At 41.3% G+C, this 14,672-nt stretch overlaps 2 protein-coding genes across 8 annotated transcripts in view; one reads left to right on the top strand and one right to left on the bottom strand.

Annotated features, from left to right (window-relative positions):
- Window positions 1–170: 170 nt before the first annotated feature.
- rab41 (RAB41, member RAS oncogene family) lies at window positions 171–14,155 on the bottom strand. Of its 7 annotated transcripts, XR_013295492.1 has the most exons (9): window positions 13,933–14,153; window positions 12,399–12,457; window positions 11,473–11,526; window positions 9,111–9,216; window positions 7,948–8,059; window positions 5,119–5,212; window positions 4,739–4,832; window positions 3,189–3,255; window positions 2,614–2,692 (listed from the first exon to the last, which is right to left on the bottom strand). XR_013295492.1 is itself a non-coding variant. In XM_077577402.1 (8 exons), the coding sequence occupies exons 1-8, from the start codon at window positions 14,009–14,011 to the stop codon at window positions 2,628–2,630; spliced, it is 636 nt and encodes a 211-aa protein (XP_077433528.1). In that variant the 5' UTR covers window positions 14,012–14,155; the 3' UTR covers window positions 171–2,627. The 7 variants fall into 7 exon arrangements, 5 of the variants coding, with proteins under 5 accessions (XP_077433528.1, XP_077433527.1, XP_077433526.1 ...); XM_077577402.1 differs by lacking the exons at window positions 4,739–4,832; window positions 9,111–9,216 and adding an exon at window positions 11,069–11,174 and having other exon boundaries at window positions 171–2,692; window positions 13,933–14,155; XM_077577401.1 differs by lacking the exons at window positions 5,119–5,212; window positions 9,111–9,216 and adding an exon at window positions 11,069–11,174 and having other exon boundaries at window positions 171–2,692; window positions 13,933–14,154.
- Window positions 12,991–14,672, top strand: part of inppl1b (inositol polyphosphate phosphatase-like 1b) — a 32,220-nt gene continuing 30,538 nt past the window's right edge. Inside the window, exon 1 of the mRNA XM_077577392.1 lies at window positions 12,991–13,582. The gene's annotated coding sequence lies outside the window, so the exon portion shown is untranslated. The remainder of the gene's footprint in view (window positions 13,583–14,672) is intronic.

Below are 14,672 nucleotides of genomic sequence, written 5' to 3'. Positions count from 1 at the left end.
AAAATAATGATAATTTCCCGTAGATGTCACAAGATGGCGGCAAACTGTTTAATTCATTACTTTATTACTATTCTATAATCTGTGCTGTAATTTCAAAGGGTTACAGCTGTATGTGTGTTTATTTTTTTTGTACAAAACAATGCATAATAAAAAAAAAAAAAAATCATGAATGCGCTTTGGTGAAATAATCTTTATTGTATTCCATGTGATAGGCCTACACTTGTGTGCCATTAACTCTCCTTTTTACACACCAGATAGTAATAATATTCACACAACGTTGCTAAACACGAGTAGACAGCATAGTTCAAGTGGACAGACACGATTCCGAAGAGCACAAAGCTGAGTATTAAGTTGTGGCAAGTCATAGGAGAGCTCAAAATCCTTTCTTTTTTTTTTTTCTTCTTCTTCAAATGTCAACACATACTTTTAAAACCAGCGACAGCCACGAAGGACCAACGTGTTAACTTACGCTATGGCTAAAGAATTGGTTTGTGGTCCGCTGTGTGCGTTTGTGTGCGCGTAGCCTTTCCGGCCTGGACTGTAAACAGTGTTACCGTGACAACACGGCGCAAGAAGTCCTTTCTAGCCGTACGACAAAGCCTTAAAGAGAAGAGAGTGAGGGTCCTCGGCAGACACGCAAATAAATAAAACAGCTTTCTCGACATGCGCCTCAGCATTTGCACTTTTGGTCACGCTGACAATTTTCATGTGTTTGCCCCAGTTACTGAATAAATAATCACATAAAAACAACGGTCCTACACGAGCAATAATAGCAATACAGCGAAGGAATACTGCGACTAACGCGGCCTTTTTTTTACAGCGGGGGGTGTTAGTACGTAAGCGTTTTTGTGTTTTGTTTGGGGAGGACATGCTCCCGTCGACCTGCTCGAGAAAACGACGACGAGTCGAAGCCACCAAAAGCGGTCGTCCGGCTTCCCTTTTCATCTATGTTACAATATTTGTGGCTTGATTGAGTGCACAACGTCGGTGAACAAAACAAGCAAGGCATCTGTGTCGTCGTCGGTAGAAATCCTGCATGGCGAGCATGCGCTGCGATAAAAATGTGTGATCGTCACAACATGGCGGATCCAAGGCATGGCGGGAGTGTTGCAAAAGAGGAATCGAGTGTGTATCGAGTCCTCACGTCCTTGTTAAGTATGGCGAAATGAGCATTTACATGCTTAAGGGGGTTAACGAGGGCAGTTTGGCGTTTACCGCTTGGAGTCGGGTCTCGCGTGAAACAAACGTACACAGCGCAGTGAGGTGGTGGGGTTGCTTTGCTCACTCGGGGCTTGGACGAAAAGAAAAAAAAATCCCCCCAAGTTTGGCGATATATTTTTCAAATCTGAAGACCATCTATCGGCTTGAGCTTTGATTCCATTTCTGTGATATCCACCATGTACTAGTATGCTTTTGTCGAGTAAAAAAGTAGAATGAGACTCCTACAAGTAATCTTTTTCCACATCTAGTGCCCCTTTTGGCTTTCTGATATGCTGTTCAAACTTTTAATCATTATGTACTAGTATGTGTTTTGTCCTCACTAGTACGACTAACTTTTGGCATATTAGGAGGACAACTATGTTACTAGTGAAGCCAAAACGTGCAATAGTTGACTACTAGTGAAATTCTAACAGTTCTCACCTAGCACTTCACAGTGCAGCACAGTAGTTTTCTAGTTCGGTCTAATTGCATACTAGTTGGCCGAAAGTAGGACTAGTAGAAGCAAAAACAACAACAACCCTTCTACTATAATCAAATAAAAGCTCAAACGTTTTATGCGAAGCCATTTGTTCAATATCCTTCATAAGGAGGATACTAGTGCGTAACACATGCCTACAAGTAGTGCTACTAGTGCAGCACAGTAGATTACTAATAAGGTTTCATTGTGTCCAAGTGGGCCAAATGTGGCACTAATAGTGGGGGAAAAAAACATTACGAGTAAGACAGTCATTCTAGTAGTACGCTAATTTGTCTTACTAGTGAGGATAAAGAGCGCACTAGTAGATGGACCTGGAGGTGAATATTAAGAACAGCTTTCCATAGTGCACACAATTGTTGACGCCTCCTGCTGTGTTGTGTTAAAGAGACACACATTTTGTGTGACGATTAGTAAGATCCTGTTTACTTCCTTAAAATACAACATAGAAGTTAAGAAATAAGCAGCCATCTTAGAGCTTCTCTATTGCAGATACAAAAAAAAACAACAACAAAATGTTGAGTCATCTAAACAATCTAAAGCGTTTTGTGTGTGTGTGTTTTTACGTGACGATGAAAAAAAAAAATAAATAAAAAAAAGTCACAGCACGAAGACTCCGAGTGTGCGATAACCCAAAAAGCGGTTAGCTAAGTCAGTCTGCGCTTCTTCTACGTGTTGTCAATTGTAATGCCATGCAAGTCGCCCGACTCAAAACGCGCGTGGGCTCACGGATCCTTTGCATTTTCCACGTGGATTCAGTAACGCGCATCCACGCGCTAACTCTCCAGTGTTTGTTCCCCGAGTGGCCACTAAGAGACAAGCGGGTGAGTGGTGGTGGGAGAGTGTGGTGGTGGTGTGGGGGGGGGGGGGTGCTTAAGGTGGGAGTGGGCGGGTGAGACGGGCTGGATGGGCCGGGTCGGAGTGTCGTGTACTAGCACGAGCAGCTGCTCTCGGTGACCGTCATCTCCGGCTGCTTCTCCAGTTTGATGTCGATCACTGAAGGGAGTCGAGTTAAGCAACGCCGGCTGTCAGTTTGCACATTCTTAACTTCACTCTTTTTTTCTTTTTTTTTTAAACACATGAAACAGTCCTTAAAAGGGAATAGTATGTTAGACAAGGGCTATCAAACTTTTGAGAAATTTTTGCAAGCATTTACCCATAATCCTCATACTTATTCAATTTAACAACCATGTGTTACCCTTAAATTCCGTAGGAATGAAAACGTTGCCTTTTTCTGAAAAAAAAAGGAAAGAAAATTGGAAATATGATATTAAAGACAACATTTTGTGGGAAGAGTAAAGTCATATTTTAAGTGAGTGATTTTCATAAAAACTAATTTATGCCAAATTGATTCTAATGTTGTTGTGAGGTCCCCCTAATAATCCTAATCCATGTGTACCGGTATTTATTATGCAAGATAATTTATTCCTAATTGTTTTGTGGAGCGTACACAGCTCACAGACTCCAATTTGAGACATTTTTTGAAGGATACTGTCTTCTTTGCTCTTCTCCGCTGTGCTGTCCATTCCAGGTAATGCAGCCGCCACACGACGGAACAGCTGAAAAACAAGACACAAGAATTAGCCACGAATGTGACGCGTCAATATGCAGACAGGGTGGAAAAATGCGTCACCATGAATAGCATTTTTAGACCAAAATGATTCAAATGTGAGACAAATTGATCGAAGGTTTGTCTGGCAGTGGGTTAGCCATTAGTTTACAGAGTTCCATTCATTGATCAGCTGAGATGGCAAATCCAAGTCCAGAAAGTAAAAACCCTGCCAAAGTTTGGCTTTAGCTCCTCGTGCTAGCTAGCTAGCTAGCTAGCTTCCTAGCGGGTAAACAAGCACCCGGGAAGATAGCTAGAGAACTAGCTAGCTAGCTAGCACCTGCGTGGCTAAAGCCAAACTGTGGCAGGCTAGCTAGCGCCCTAGCAGGTAAATATGCACCCGGGGAGCTAGCTAGGGAGCTAGCTAGGGCTAAAGCCAAACTGTGGCAAGGTTTTTACTTTCTGGACCTGGATTTGCCACCTCTGTTGAGCGGTGACGTTATTCAAATCTATACAAAAGTTGGTCCCACTAATGGAGCACCATAAAGGGGAAACATTGTAATGTCATTATAAAAACTAATATAGAAGCACACTTCCGGCAGTAAAGGAAAAAAAAACAAAAAAAACAAGAAATAATCATTTAAAAAGGCTAATTATTATGTGACATTTAGTCAAAATAATCAGACACTAAGTCATAATTATAAAGTAAGTAATAATTATGTGATACTAGGTCTGTGTCGTAATACATACAGTACTTGGGTTTCTCATTATGAGATCGTATCTGGTAAATATAAATAAGTATTTTTATCATTTTGACTTAGTATGACATTATTAAATTTTTTTGACTTGGTATCTCATAATTTTGACGTTTTTTCCCCCAGAAAATAAGACAATCTTTACACAAAAAAACAACATAATTTTGTCGAAATGAATTAAATTTTTCCAAGATAATGGCGTAATATTGTTAAAAGTCAAAGTTTAACAAAGGAAAGAAATTTCCATTATAAAAATTTTCAAAATACAACTTTAATGAAATATCACAACTTTTATTCTTGAAAAAGTGGGAAAAATATGCCTTTTGTAGTGGGAAGTATTTCTGTGCAAACACACCTTTTGCTCGCCTTTATTTATACCTGCATGTCAGATTTATGTGATGACACATTACAATCATCTCTGATCTTCAAATTGCCCCAAAGCTAAGCTAGGGCGGTATATTTAATTTGTGTTGTTTTATTGCCACACCAGACGCCAGATGTAGTTTACTTAAAAAAAAGGAAGTAATTCTTGCAAATTATTTTTTGGAAACAATTTACAACTGGCGAACCTTGATAGGTCCCGGGACCCCCGTTGAAGAACCTTCAGGACAATAAAGCAGTGAATTTATATTTTTATCACAGGCAGAGTTAGTAAAAAAGGAGTAAAAGAGGAGATTCGAAAGCAGAAGTGCAGAATCAGCATCGTTAGTGAGACGCCAGAGAAACGGGAATCTCTACCTGTTTGACATTGTAGCCAGTCTTTGCGCTGGTTTCAATGAACATGACATTCAGTTCCTTAGCTCTCTGCTCGCCCTCCTCCGTGGTGATCTGTCTGCTCGGGTGGGGGCCACGCGGACCGACAGGTGGACGTGGATAGGCAGAAACATTGTCAAGAGAACAGGCCCGAGAAAAGGAGAAGGCAGAGAGGAGAGAGAAGAACGCTCGCTGAGTCTTGCTTGGGAAAAGGAGGCGGGGTTAGTCGGATTAGAACAGACGCAGAAAACCCGAGCCAAAAGACGCTAGCAGGAAAATGACTCATTGCATTGATTACGGTGTGATCCGGAGTCACGCTCCCTGACATGAAGGACAACATGGCCGCCTGGCCAGCCGCCACCAACCTGTTTGACGTTATAGCCAGCCTTGGCGCTGGTCTCTATGTACATCACATTCAGCTCGCGAGCTTTCCTCTCTGCCGCCTCAACAGAAACTTGCCTGCCGCGGTCCCAGCCGGGAAAGGTGGTGGTGGTGGTGGTGGGGGCGTGGGGGGGTGTAGGAAGGTGGTGGGTGGGGAGAAGACAAGGTGGAGGATCCAAAAAAACACATGCAAACACACACACACACGCAGAAATGAAATCAAATCAAAATGACAGAATGAAACTGAGGAAATAACACAAATCGGAGGCAAAAACAAACAAACAGTGAACCCCCGTTTATGGCGGCGGATATATTCCAGACCCGCCCACATTGAGGGTCAGGCTACAGCAGTGGTCAGCAACCTTTACTGGCAAAAGAGCCATTTTAGGCCAAATTAATAACCACAAATCTGTGCGGGGAGACACAAAACATTTCAACATTGTGATAAAGGAAACACTCGGTTCGTGTTCGTCTGATGGCCGACGAGTTCATTAGAGCTGCACCACAACACAAAAATATGAGAGCAGCTTCCAATATGTCCACATTCACTTTCTTCTACCTTTTGTCTTACAATTTTCGATTTTTATTTTTGGTGTTAGAATTTTTCATACTTCATTTTTTATACAATTTGGGACTTTTCTACCTTTCTGTCAAAATTCTGACATTTTGGGCAATTTTATGGACATTATAATAATTGTCTGCCTCTCTTTTTCCTTTTTTGGACATTTTATGGCCACTTTTTTTCCTGCCTTTTTTTGCAATTTTTGGCAATTGCATGGACATGCAAATTTTATAATATGCTAATTTTACACTTTTCCTTTTTGGATATTTTATGGTCACATTTTTGGACATTACATTATAGTGTGAGTGATCATTGAATGCACCTTGAGTCTGCTGCCAAACGCGAGTTTGAGTACTTGCTTTTCTTTTGCTTCTCCACGCAGCCAGCGGTCGTTAAATACAAGCACTTATTTATAAAACGGAAATGTTGTTGTTTGTGAATAATCGCAAGTAGTAATCGCGCGTAGTAGTGTGACGTGGCAGGGGATCAGATTTTTTTTTAGGGGTAACAGGGATGTGATTTGACCAAAGTGAAATTATCTGAAAATTTAGACGGGGGTCTGGGGGCCGCTGGCACCCAGCTAGGTCCAGGGCCCCGGAGCTCATGGGTTTTCCGTGTTTTTAAGTACTTTCAATGCACTCACATGACAAAGAAATAGACAAAACAACAGCATAAATTTTCAATGTATATTGAACTATCCCATATAAAATGGCAGTTTTAGTCAACTCAAAATCAGTCACATTCAAAAACATTGGACTGCCTTTGCTTTTAAAAACTATCACTGAGAATATCATCATATCTAACTAATGTGATTACTAAGTTAACACAGAAATAATGTTGGAGAGTTCAAATTTCATGAACAAATAATTGTATCATGACCAAATAAAAAAGTAATTCATATTAGAACATACCACAAATGTCTTTGTTATAGCAGAAGATGTTATCTGTCGGAGTCATGTGCATACACAATGAACTACTTAAAAAAAAAAAAAAAAAAAAAAAAAAAAAATCGGATTTTTTTTTGGGGGGGGGAGATAAAAAAAAAGCGGAATTCCGCGAATTAGCGGAAAAATCACATCCCTGGGGTAAGTACATTGGCTCAACACCTGTTACGCAATGGGCGCTCTCGGGGGGCCTCGACTTGCCTTTACCTGCGCGTACGTGAAAGAATTTAATTAATTTCACTCAGGCTCCAGGAGAGGACCGCAAATTGACTGGGGGGGGGGCAGGAAAACCAGCGATCCCGACTACACACTAGGCGCTTTCGCATGCCCTCCAGGCACTCTCGGTCGGCCTTTGCCTTTAGCTCCGCATACGTCCAAAAAAATGTATTGAATTTCACTCAATATGGGCTTAAGAAGAGGAACACAAAATGTATACTTTACAAATTTCTACTTTGATTTGATTTTTGATTTTTGAGCGCCGTGTGTGTGCAGGAAGCCATAAAAAAAAAAAAAACAATTCCTTCAAAAATATATAAGGAATCAACTGCGACGTGGCGGGGGTTCACTGTAGAAAGTACGGAATCATATTCAAAGTGGAAAATCATAAAGACAAAACAAAGATGGATGAGGTGCACTTTTGGGGGGGAAATGTGGGATTCCAAACTCGGGCAGGGGTTTTACAAAAATAAACTACAGTGGAACCTCTGGGGATTTCCAAGATCGTTCCAAGATTTTGAATTTTTCTTTAGCTTTGAAGACCTCAATGGGGTTTTATTTTTTTAATGGAACTTTGGCAGCACGTTAGTCAAGTAGTCCTTTCTTAACTCTTTGACTGCCAGACATTTTCAGAAAAGGGATGCCGTGGGTGCCAGCCGATTTAACCATTTTTGACTGATCTTTCAAGGTCCACAGAAAATTATGTGTTTGGACTATGGAAACACACATACTACCAAATGAAAGATTGGACTCTCATCTTTCATCAGAATTTTTTTGGGGTTTCTACCTTATTCCGTTTTTCAGTAATCAACAATAGAAAATGGTTAGTTTCACCTCAGTTTTGAAAAAAAAAACGTCTTTTAACGTCTTTGGCACTCCTCCATAGGATTTTACTAAACGTTATTTAACGTTTTTGGCAGTCAAAGAGTTACAGAAAACGTCTTCAAATCGGAAGAAAATGGAAGTCAAGCAGCATCCCGGAACGAAGTGCGCTCAAACAGAGGTTCCGTTGTATTTTTTCTATCCTGACAATATTAATTTTTGACCGACACTGCGCTGTTAACGTCCACACATCCAACACAAGAATGTACCTTTTATCTGCCAGGTCTGTTTTGTTCCCAACGAGCATGATGATGACATCACTTCCTCTCTCCGTTCGCACGTCGTCGATCCACTTTGAGGTTTGTTGGAAGGAGTTGAGATCTGACAACAAAAGAAAATGGCAGACATCAATGCACGTGCACAAGCTACACCTTGACCTTCATTCAACATGTTCAAGCCACTTTTTAAAAAGGTGTGCACGAGCATTGGTGTTAGTTTCATTGCTGTACTTGGGTTAGTAAGCAAAAGCATTAAGAGTAAGAGTTGGAAAATGGAAATGCTGAGGTTGGTTGTACAATTTCTGAGGATTTCCAGGCAAACAATGCATTTACCCAAGCGGACACAACATTAGGTACACCAGGGCAATGCAGTGTGAGAGCTGAGCAAAAACAAATGTTTACCATATTTACACGCGGCTTAAGTTTTCATTTGTGTAGAGTTGCATTAGTGCAGGTTGAAATGCGTTTCTAATATTCATTTCCCTTATTTAGATGCACGATCACAACAACAAGCATGCAGTTGAACAGGTCTGATTTATCATCTGAAGAAATTAGATCTCACTGAAGCGAGGTCAACTTTATGACAATGAGGCCAAACATTGGATGTCTCGAAAAGATTATCCTGCGGTGTGTTCAGTTTTTGTTTTTTGTTTTTTTGGGATCAGGAGCAGACAAAACAAGTTTTACTTCTTTCCCCTTTAATTTCTTTTACTTTACTTTGAATCAGAATATTGCTTAATATTATAAGAGATCGGGCCATGTTGCAACAAGCTCTTTTTGACAGTGCTTTCACCAGGAATGTGAATAGTGACGAAACTTAGCGATATTCTAATGATAATTGCTACAAAACAGAAACAGATACAATATACTTTTTTTCCTGATGAAAGAAGAGACTCTAATCTCTCTTTTGGCAGGTTCCATGTTTTTATAGCAATAGAACACAATATTCTGCGTGCCTTGCAAAATCAGTCCAAATCCAGTAAAACAGCCGGGAGCGAAGGGGGTTGCTTCAGTGAAAATGGCTGCGAGGGAATGACTTAAAAATCAGACAAAATGGGCATGTGCGCCCCGCTTTAGACTGCACAGGTGTACCTAATGCAACTCGACCGTCTCTCGGCACCTAAAAGGAACGTTAGCGAACAGCCCTGACTCACTGGTGATGTCATACACAACCACAGCAATGGTAGAGTCGCGGATGTAGCTGGGAATGAGGCTACGAAAGCGCTCCTGTCCAGCAGTGTCCCAAAGCTGCAGTCGGACCTGCGGGTTGGAACGGTAGGGGAGGGAGATTGGAGATAAAGAGGGAGGAAAACGCAGAATAAAAAAGGGGAGCTAGGAATAGACGACTAACGGCAAGCCAAGCTGTTTTTTTTTTTTAATGAAGTGGGGGGAAATCATTGAGATGATGAAGTGGAGGTGAGCAGCATAATGCAAGGAAAAGAAAAAAAAAGAAAAGAAAAGAGGCCCTGCTGAATCATTCTTTAGTCACATCCCATTCAGAGGATCTGTGCCCACACGGAGACATCGGAAGAAACGTTGAGTGATTCATTCCATCAGCTCCTTATATTCAATACAGCCTCTCATAAACAGCATGTAACGAGCGTGGACACCCCCCAACACCCCCAGTCACTGCTGGTGAAACGCTTTGGGAGACGCTCTCACTGTGGCGTCCAGCGGGGTTTCCACACCACGACACGCTTTTGCAATGTATGCCCTTGCGCACGGTACGGTAAAAGCACTGATCTGAATATATGACTGGATAGCCGATAGCCCATACACGCCCATGCAAGCCGTTGATTGAAGCCACAGGGCGGCCATCTTACTCCTCCAATCTCGCGAGCAGACTACTGTATAAACTATATGGTACACGTACAGATTAGACAGCTCGTAGGCTCTTATTATAGGGGGGTCACTATTTTTGAACAAGTAACAGTTGGGTCAAAAAGTAACCCAACTATGGGTCAAAAATGGACCGATCCTCTACTTGGGTCAATTTGACACAACCTTGAGTCAAGAAATTAGTCTTTTAGTGTAAAACAACTTATAAATATTGGTCAGATCTTTCACGTGGGTCAAAAAATTGGGTCATTTTGTACAAAACAAGCCAGAATGTTGGGTCAAGTTGACCCATAAAGTGGATCGGTCCATTTTTGATCCATAATTGGGTTACTTTTGAGCCAAATGTTTTGAGTGTCGATTTGGCAGAGGCATCTTTTGTTGAATTAGATATAATTCTTTAACTCTTTGACTGCCAGACGTTTTCAGAAACGGGTTGTCCCCAGTGCCAGCCGATTTTAAGCATTTTGACTGATCTTTCAAGGTCCATAGAAAATTATGTGTTTGGACTATGGAAACACACGTACTACCAAATGAAAGATTGGACTCTCATCTTTCATCAGAAAAAAAAAGTTTGTTTCTACCTTATTCCGTTTTTCAGTAATCAACAATAGAAAATGGTTAGTTTCACCTCTGTTTTGAAACAAACGTCTTTTAACGTCTTTGGCACTCCTCCATAGGATTTTACTAAACGTTATTTAACGTTTTTGGCAGTCAAAGAGTTAATAAAAAAATATAAAAGTTTCCTCCGGTATACAACATCAAAGCATATCATTTATACATGTATTTAAGTTACATATGCAACTATGAATCCCGAACCACCGCCAGCATTGCTTGTCACTCAGAGCCCTCGTGTTGATTTACGCGAGAAGGTTCTGAGAGACTGTGTTTGGTTGCTATCCTCTTTTAAACATGACGATCACGTCAGCCGGAACCCTGGAAATGTCCTTTCATGAATTCTTTCTCGAGTGACGCATGCGCGCGGGGGATTTCCGTGCTTAAGGCAAGTTGTAAAATGTCTGAAGTCCTCTTGTTTATGTTTAACAAATTTACAGCATCATAAATCATGCTGTTTCTACTAAGTACTGTCTCAAATGTTCTCCAATTTCGATACTGTAAATGTGTAGGATCCTATGCCGAGAAACGTTTCTTGGGAGGAGCAATATGGCGGCCTGGCGGCTTCAAACGTCTCGGCCTATCGGCTATCCGGTCATGCATACAGATCAGTGTGCACAAGCAAAGGACCAGGAGGCGAGACGAGGCCGTTGATACCTACTGGCTATGTCATAAACCACAACTGCGGCGGCCGAGTCTCGGATGTAACTCGGGATGAGGCTGCGGAATCGCTCCTGTCCCGCCGTGTCCCAGAGCTGCAGCCGAATCTTTGGCCGCCCGTGACGCATGCGCGCACGTGTGGGGAACAGGCGGGATTTCGTGACGCAGACAGAGGATGGGAGGAGAACAAAAAACAAACAAACAAACAAAAAGGGAACTGAAAATATGATCATGTCTGACAAAATGAATGATGAAACTGTAAGATTGGGTCAAAAAAAAAAATGTGAAAGGGTGATCATGTAGAAATGGTGGCTGCTATACATAATAAGCCAATGCATGCTTTAAGCATTCTAACGAGGTTCAATGATTCTTTTTGTGACAAAAATGAAAGATAATATGGCTTACCGTACGATCTTCGAGGTACATGGTTTTTGACAGAAAGTCGATGCCAATTGTTGCCTGCAAAACAATCGTTGCATCAAAACGTTGACGTCACAGCAACAGGCGTGATGTAAACAGCAGAAGCATTGCAAGTGTGCATCATTGTGTATGCATTTGTATAACTGGATTTGAAAAAGACATCACAATCTGTGTATTAATTTAATCTTTCTATTTTTTAGTTGGCTATCAAAAAAATGGAAAATGAAGTGACGTTTTTTTTTTAAAAATTGTTTGACACAATCTGTGCTCCAGGCCACCCGCGATAAAGAAGATTGTTGGATGATAACAAAAATAGTCAATTGCTTTTCTTATCTGATTTTTGAATGCCAATTAAAAATAAAAGAACAAATACACGGATTCATCACTGCAACACAAGCAATCAGCGGCGCTTTGCTTCTGCAGCTCAGCTCCATTGAGACCCCTTTCACGCAGCTTGGAAAAGCTTTTTATGTATCACTGTCTTGTACAAACGGCAAGTCTACCCGGCAATCGTTCGCCGGCGGAGGTCGCACCACAGTCATAACAGAGCAGAGGTGATGCATGACAGCATGTAGAAGAGTTTTGCCGCAATTGTCGCTGTCCGACGCGTATTTTAGCACCATGCCGACGTGTTACGCATTTTTGTTTCCTTTTTTTTTCCCCCAGCGAAACATACTCCGAAAGAATGAGCTGCCTCAATACGGGGTGTTAAGACACACGAAGACACAGGAAGTTAAGAGATGCCAGCATCACCACGTCACTTATCAATATTCAAGTCAGGCTTTTTATGGTTTTGACATCGGCAATTCTTAATTGCAAACTTGTGCTGATGATTTCCTCCCAACTTATCCGATCCATTATTTCCGATGGGAACGTGTATCAAAATCATGTCTTCCACTGGTTGTATTTACCTGATAGGTGTTGTCAAAGCTGTCATACATAAACCTGGTGATGAGCGAGGTCTTTCCCACTGTAAAAAAAAAAAAAGACGCAAGAGTTCAAGCATCTTGATTGCAAATGCGAAGAAACACAGCAAATATCATATATATTGTGTCACTGTCCAATTATTTCTGGGCCTAACTGTAAATGATGCCACAAGTAGTAGCCTACATGCACAGTTTTTCATCATTGGTAACATGAAGTTGTCTAGTATGCCAATGTTGTATTAGTGTGCAGAAATCCCATAGAAGTAGACAGGCCGGAAAGCGCTAGTGGAAAAAACATTAGTCGTTTGACTGTGTGCTAAATTTTCTTAATAGTAAGCAAAAAGAGTGCACTAGTACATGGACCTTAAACTGGATATACTGATTAAATGCTCAAATGGCTTATTTATTTGACTTCCTTGATTTGAGGGCTACGAGTGTGCGACATGCCTACTAGTTGGCCTTAGTAGTGTTACTAGTGCAGCACAGTACTGTTGTATATAAGAGTACTACTTTTGAGATTGCTGAAATATAAAGTGCATTACAAATCAAATGTATTATTTTTAAAGTTATCAAGGATTTTGAGTGAATCAGGCGGCTTTTCGTGGGACATTGACGTGATTCACGGTTGTCAACTGTCGAGCCCACACAGCTGAGCTGGCAAAATGGGTGGAGCTACTAAAATGGACGGGAAAGAGAAAAAAAAACATGTTCAAATTGTCGAATTTGTCGCCATTTATTTCAAAGGCCCATCGTTTTGTGTTTCAAGCCAGGCACACAAACAGAGCGTGTCAACACGTAAGAATAATTGATTTATTCTCGACTCTCCAGCGACGTTAAATTGTCGAGGAAGGCCGGCCGGTTGTTCTTCACCTCGACTGGCCGACGTGGCTAAGGAAGGTCCTGCTGTACATGGAGCTAAGCTAACAACTCGGCAGGGTTTACCTCCCAAAAATATTGTCTCACAGCATTCCATTTAAACATGTCAATTCGGTAGCGTGAGTGTCAATTTAAAAAAAAAAATCCTGCTAAAAATGTACAGCTCGCACGCTTAGCAGAAAGTCAACAGCTACTAGCTACTGTTGGCTAACCTTCCACATTCATGGATGCTACGTCAAGGTGGAGATGAATCACACACCAAGACGTTTAATGTCTTCTTCATTAGTTTGAAGGTAAGTCAACATTTAATGCATTTTTTAAATTCGTGCCACTGTCAGGTCAGGTCGTTTCAAATCATATTTGGCTCAAATGTGAAAGTAGACTCGGTAGCTCTGAGTGTCCGATGACATCATCACAATTCGAGGTTGACTAAAATCGGAAAATGTGCACATTGCCGTCATCTTTAAACCAATCAACGCACAGATATAGAATTGTTGCATTGTACGGCGACTGCTCATTTTCTCTCATTGTAGACTTCAGGCCGTAAGCTAACTCGACGAGCTAGTTAGCCGGCTGCTAACATGATTCTCCTCCACATCCCAGTTAGCGATCGCCAACTCCGGCAAGCGGCGTCCAAACTCACCGCTTTGCTCGCCCAGGAAGACGAGCTTAAACTTGCGTAGAGGGTTGCCGAACTCCCCGCCGCCGGTTGTGGTCGACATTTTGGCCCAAAGAAAATACGAAGCAGCTAACTAGCCGGCTTTGGCTTGGTTGTGATGTGATGTCTAGACTGGAGAGAGGAGAGCAGTCACGGCACAGCAGTGGATCGTCATCCGCTCACTACAGCCTTTGCTTTCGTTTTTTTTTTTTTTTTAAACTCCTTCATACGAACAGAAGTGAAACAGCGCAACCATGAGGCGTTGGAGAAGAATAAGCAGCACTTTGCTGCCAGTTGCTCAACCAATTTTTTGTGGTTGGAAAATTGTTTGTCAACTCCAGCAAACAATTTCATTCACATTTTTCTTCTGCCATGTTAAAAAGGTTATGCAGGTAACAACATGGTTGTGGGACACACGTTCCATGAATAATATTTTTTATTTGAAATATTATTAAAACAAATGTTCCCATGGTTACAAGAGACAGCAATGAAACAAATAATACGGCAACAACAACAAAATTAAATGTCATTTTAATTGGTTGATTTGAGATTTAATTTGGTCAGGAGTGTTGGGACGAGAAAAAATGCATTTTGGAGCATTCTTTTCTCATATTATTAAAAAAATAATAATAATAAAGATTCCAGGACTACATGCTTTTCAGTGTACAATGATGGCACTAGTGTGAGTAGGCAGGGTGACTTTCATGTATAGTGCTCTCCCAACT

Source organism: Vanacampus margaritifer, chromosome 10 (assembly GCF_051991255.1).
Source record: "Vanacampus margaritifer isolate UIUO_Vmar chromosome 10, RoL_Vmar_1.0, whole genome shotgun sequence".
In the NCBI taxonomy this organism is placed as follows: Eukaryota; Metazoa; Chordata; class Actinopteri; order Syngnathiformes; family Syngnathidae; genus Vanacampus; species Vanacampus margaritifer.
Note: the sequence above shows the minus strand (reverse complement) of the source record. Positions and strands in the feature narration are given on the sequence as shown.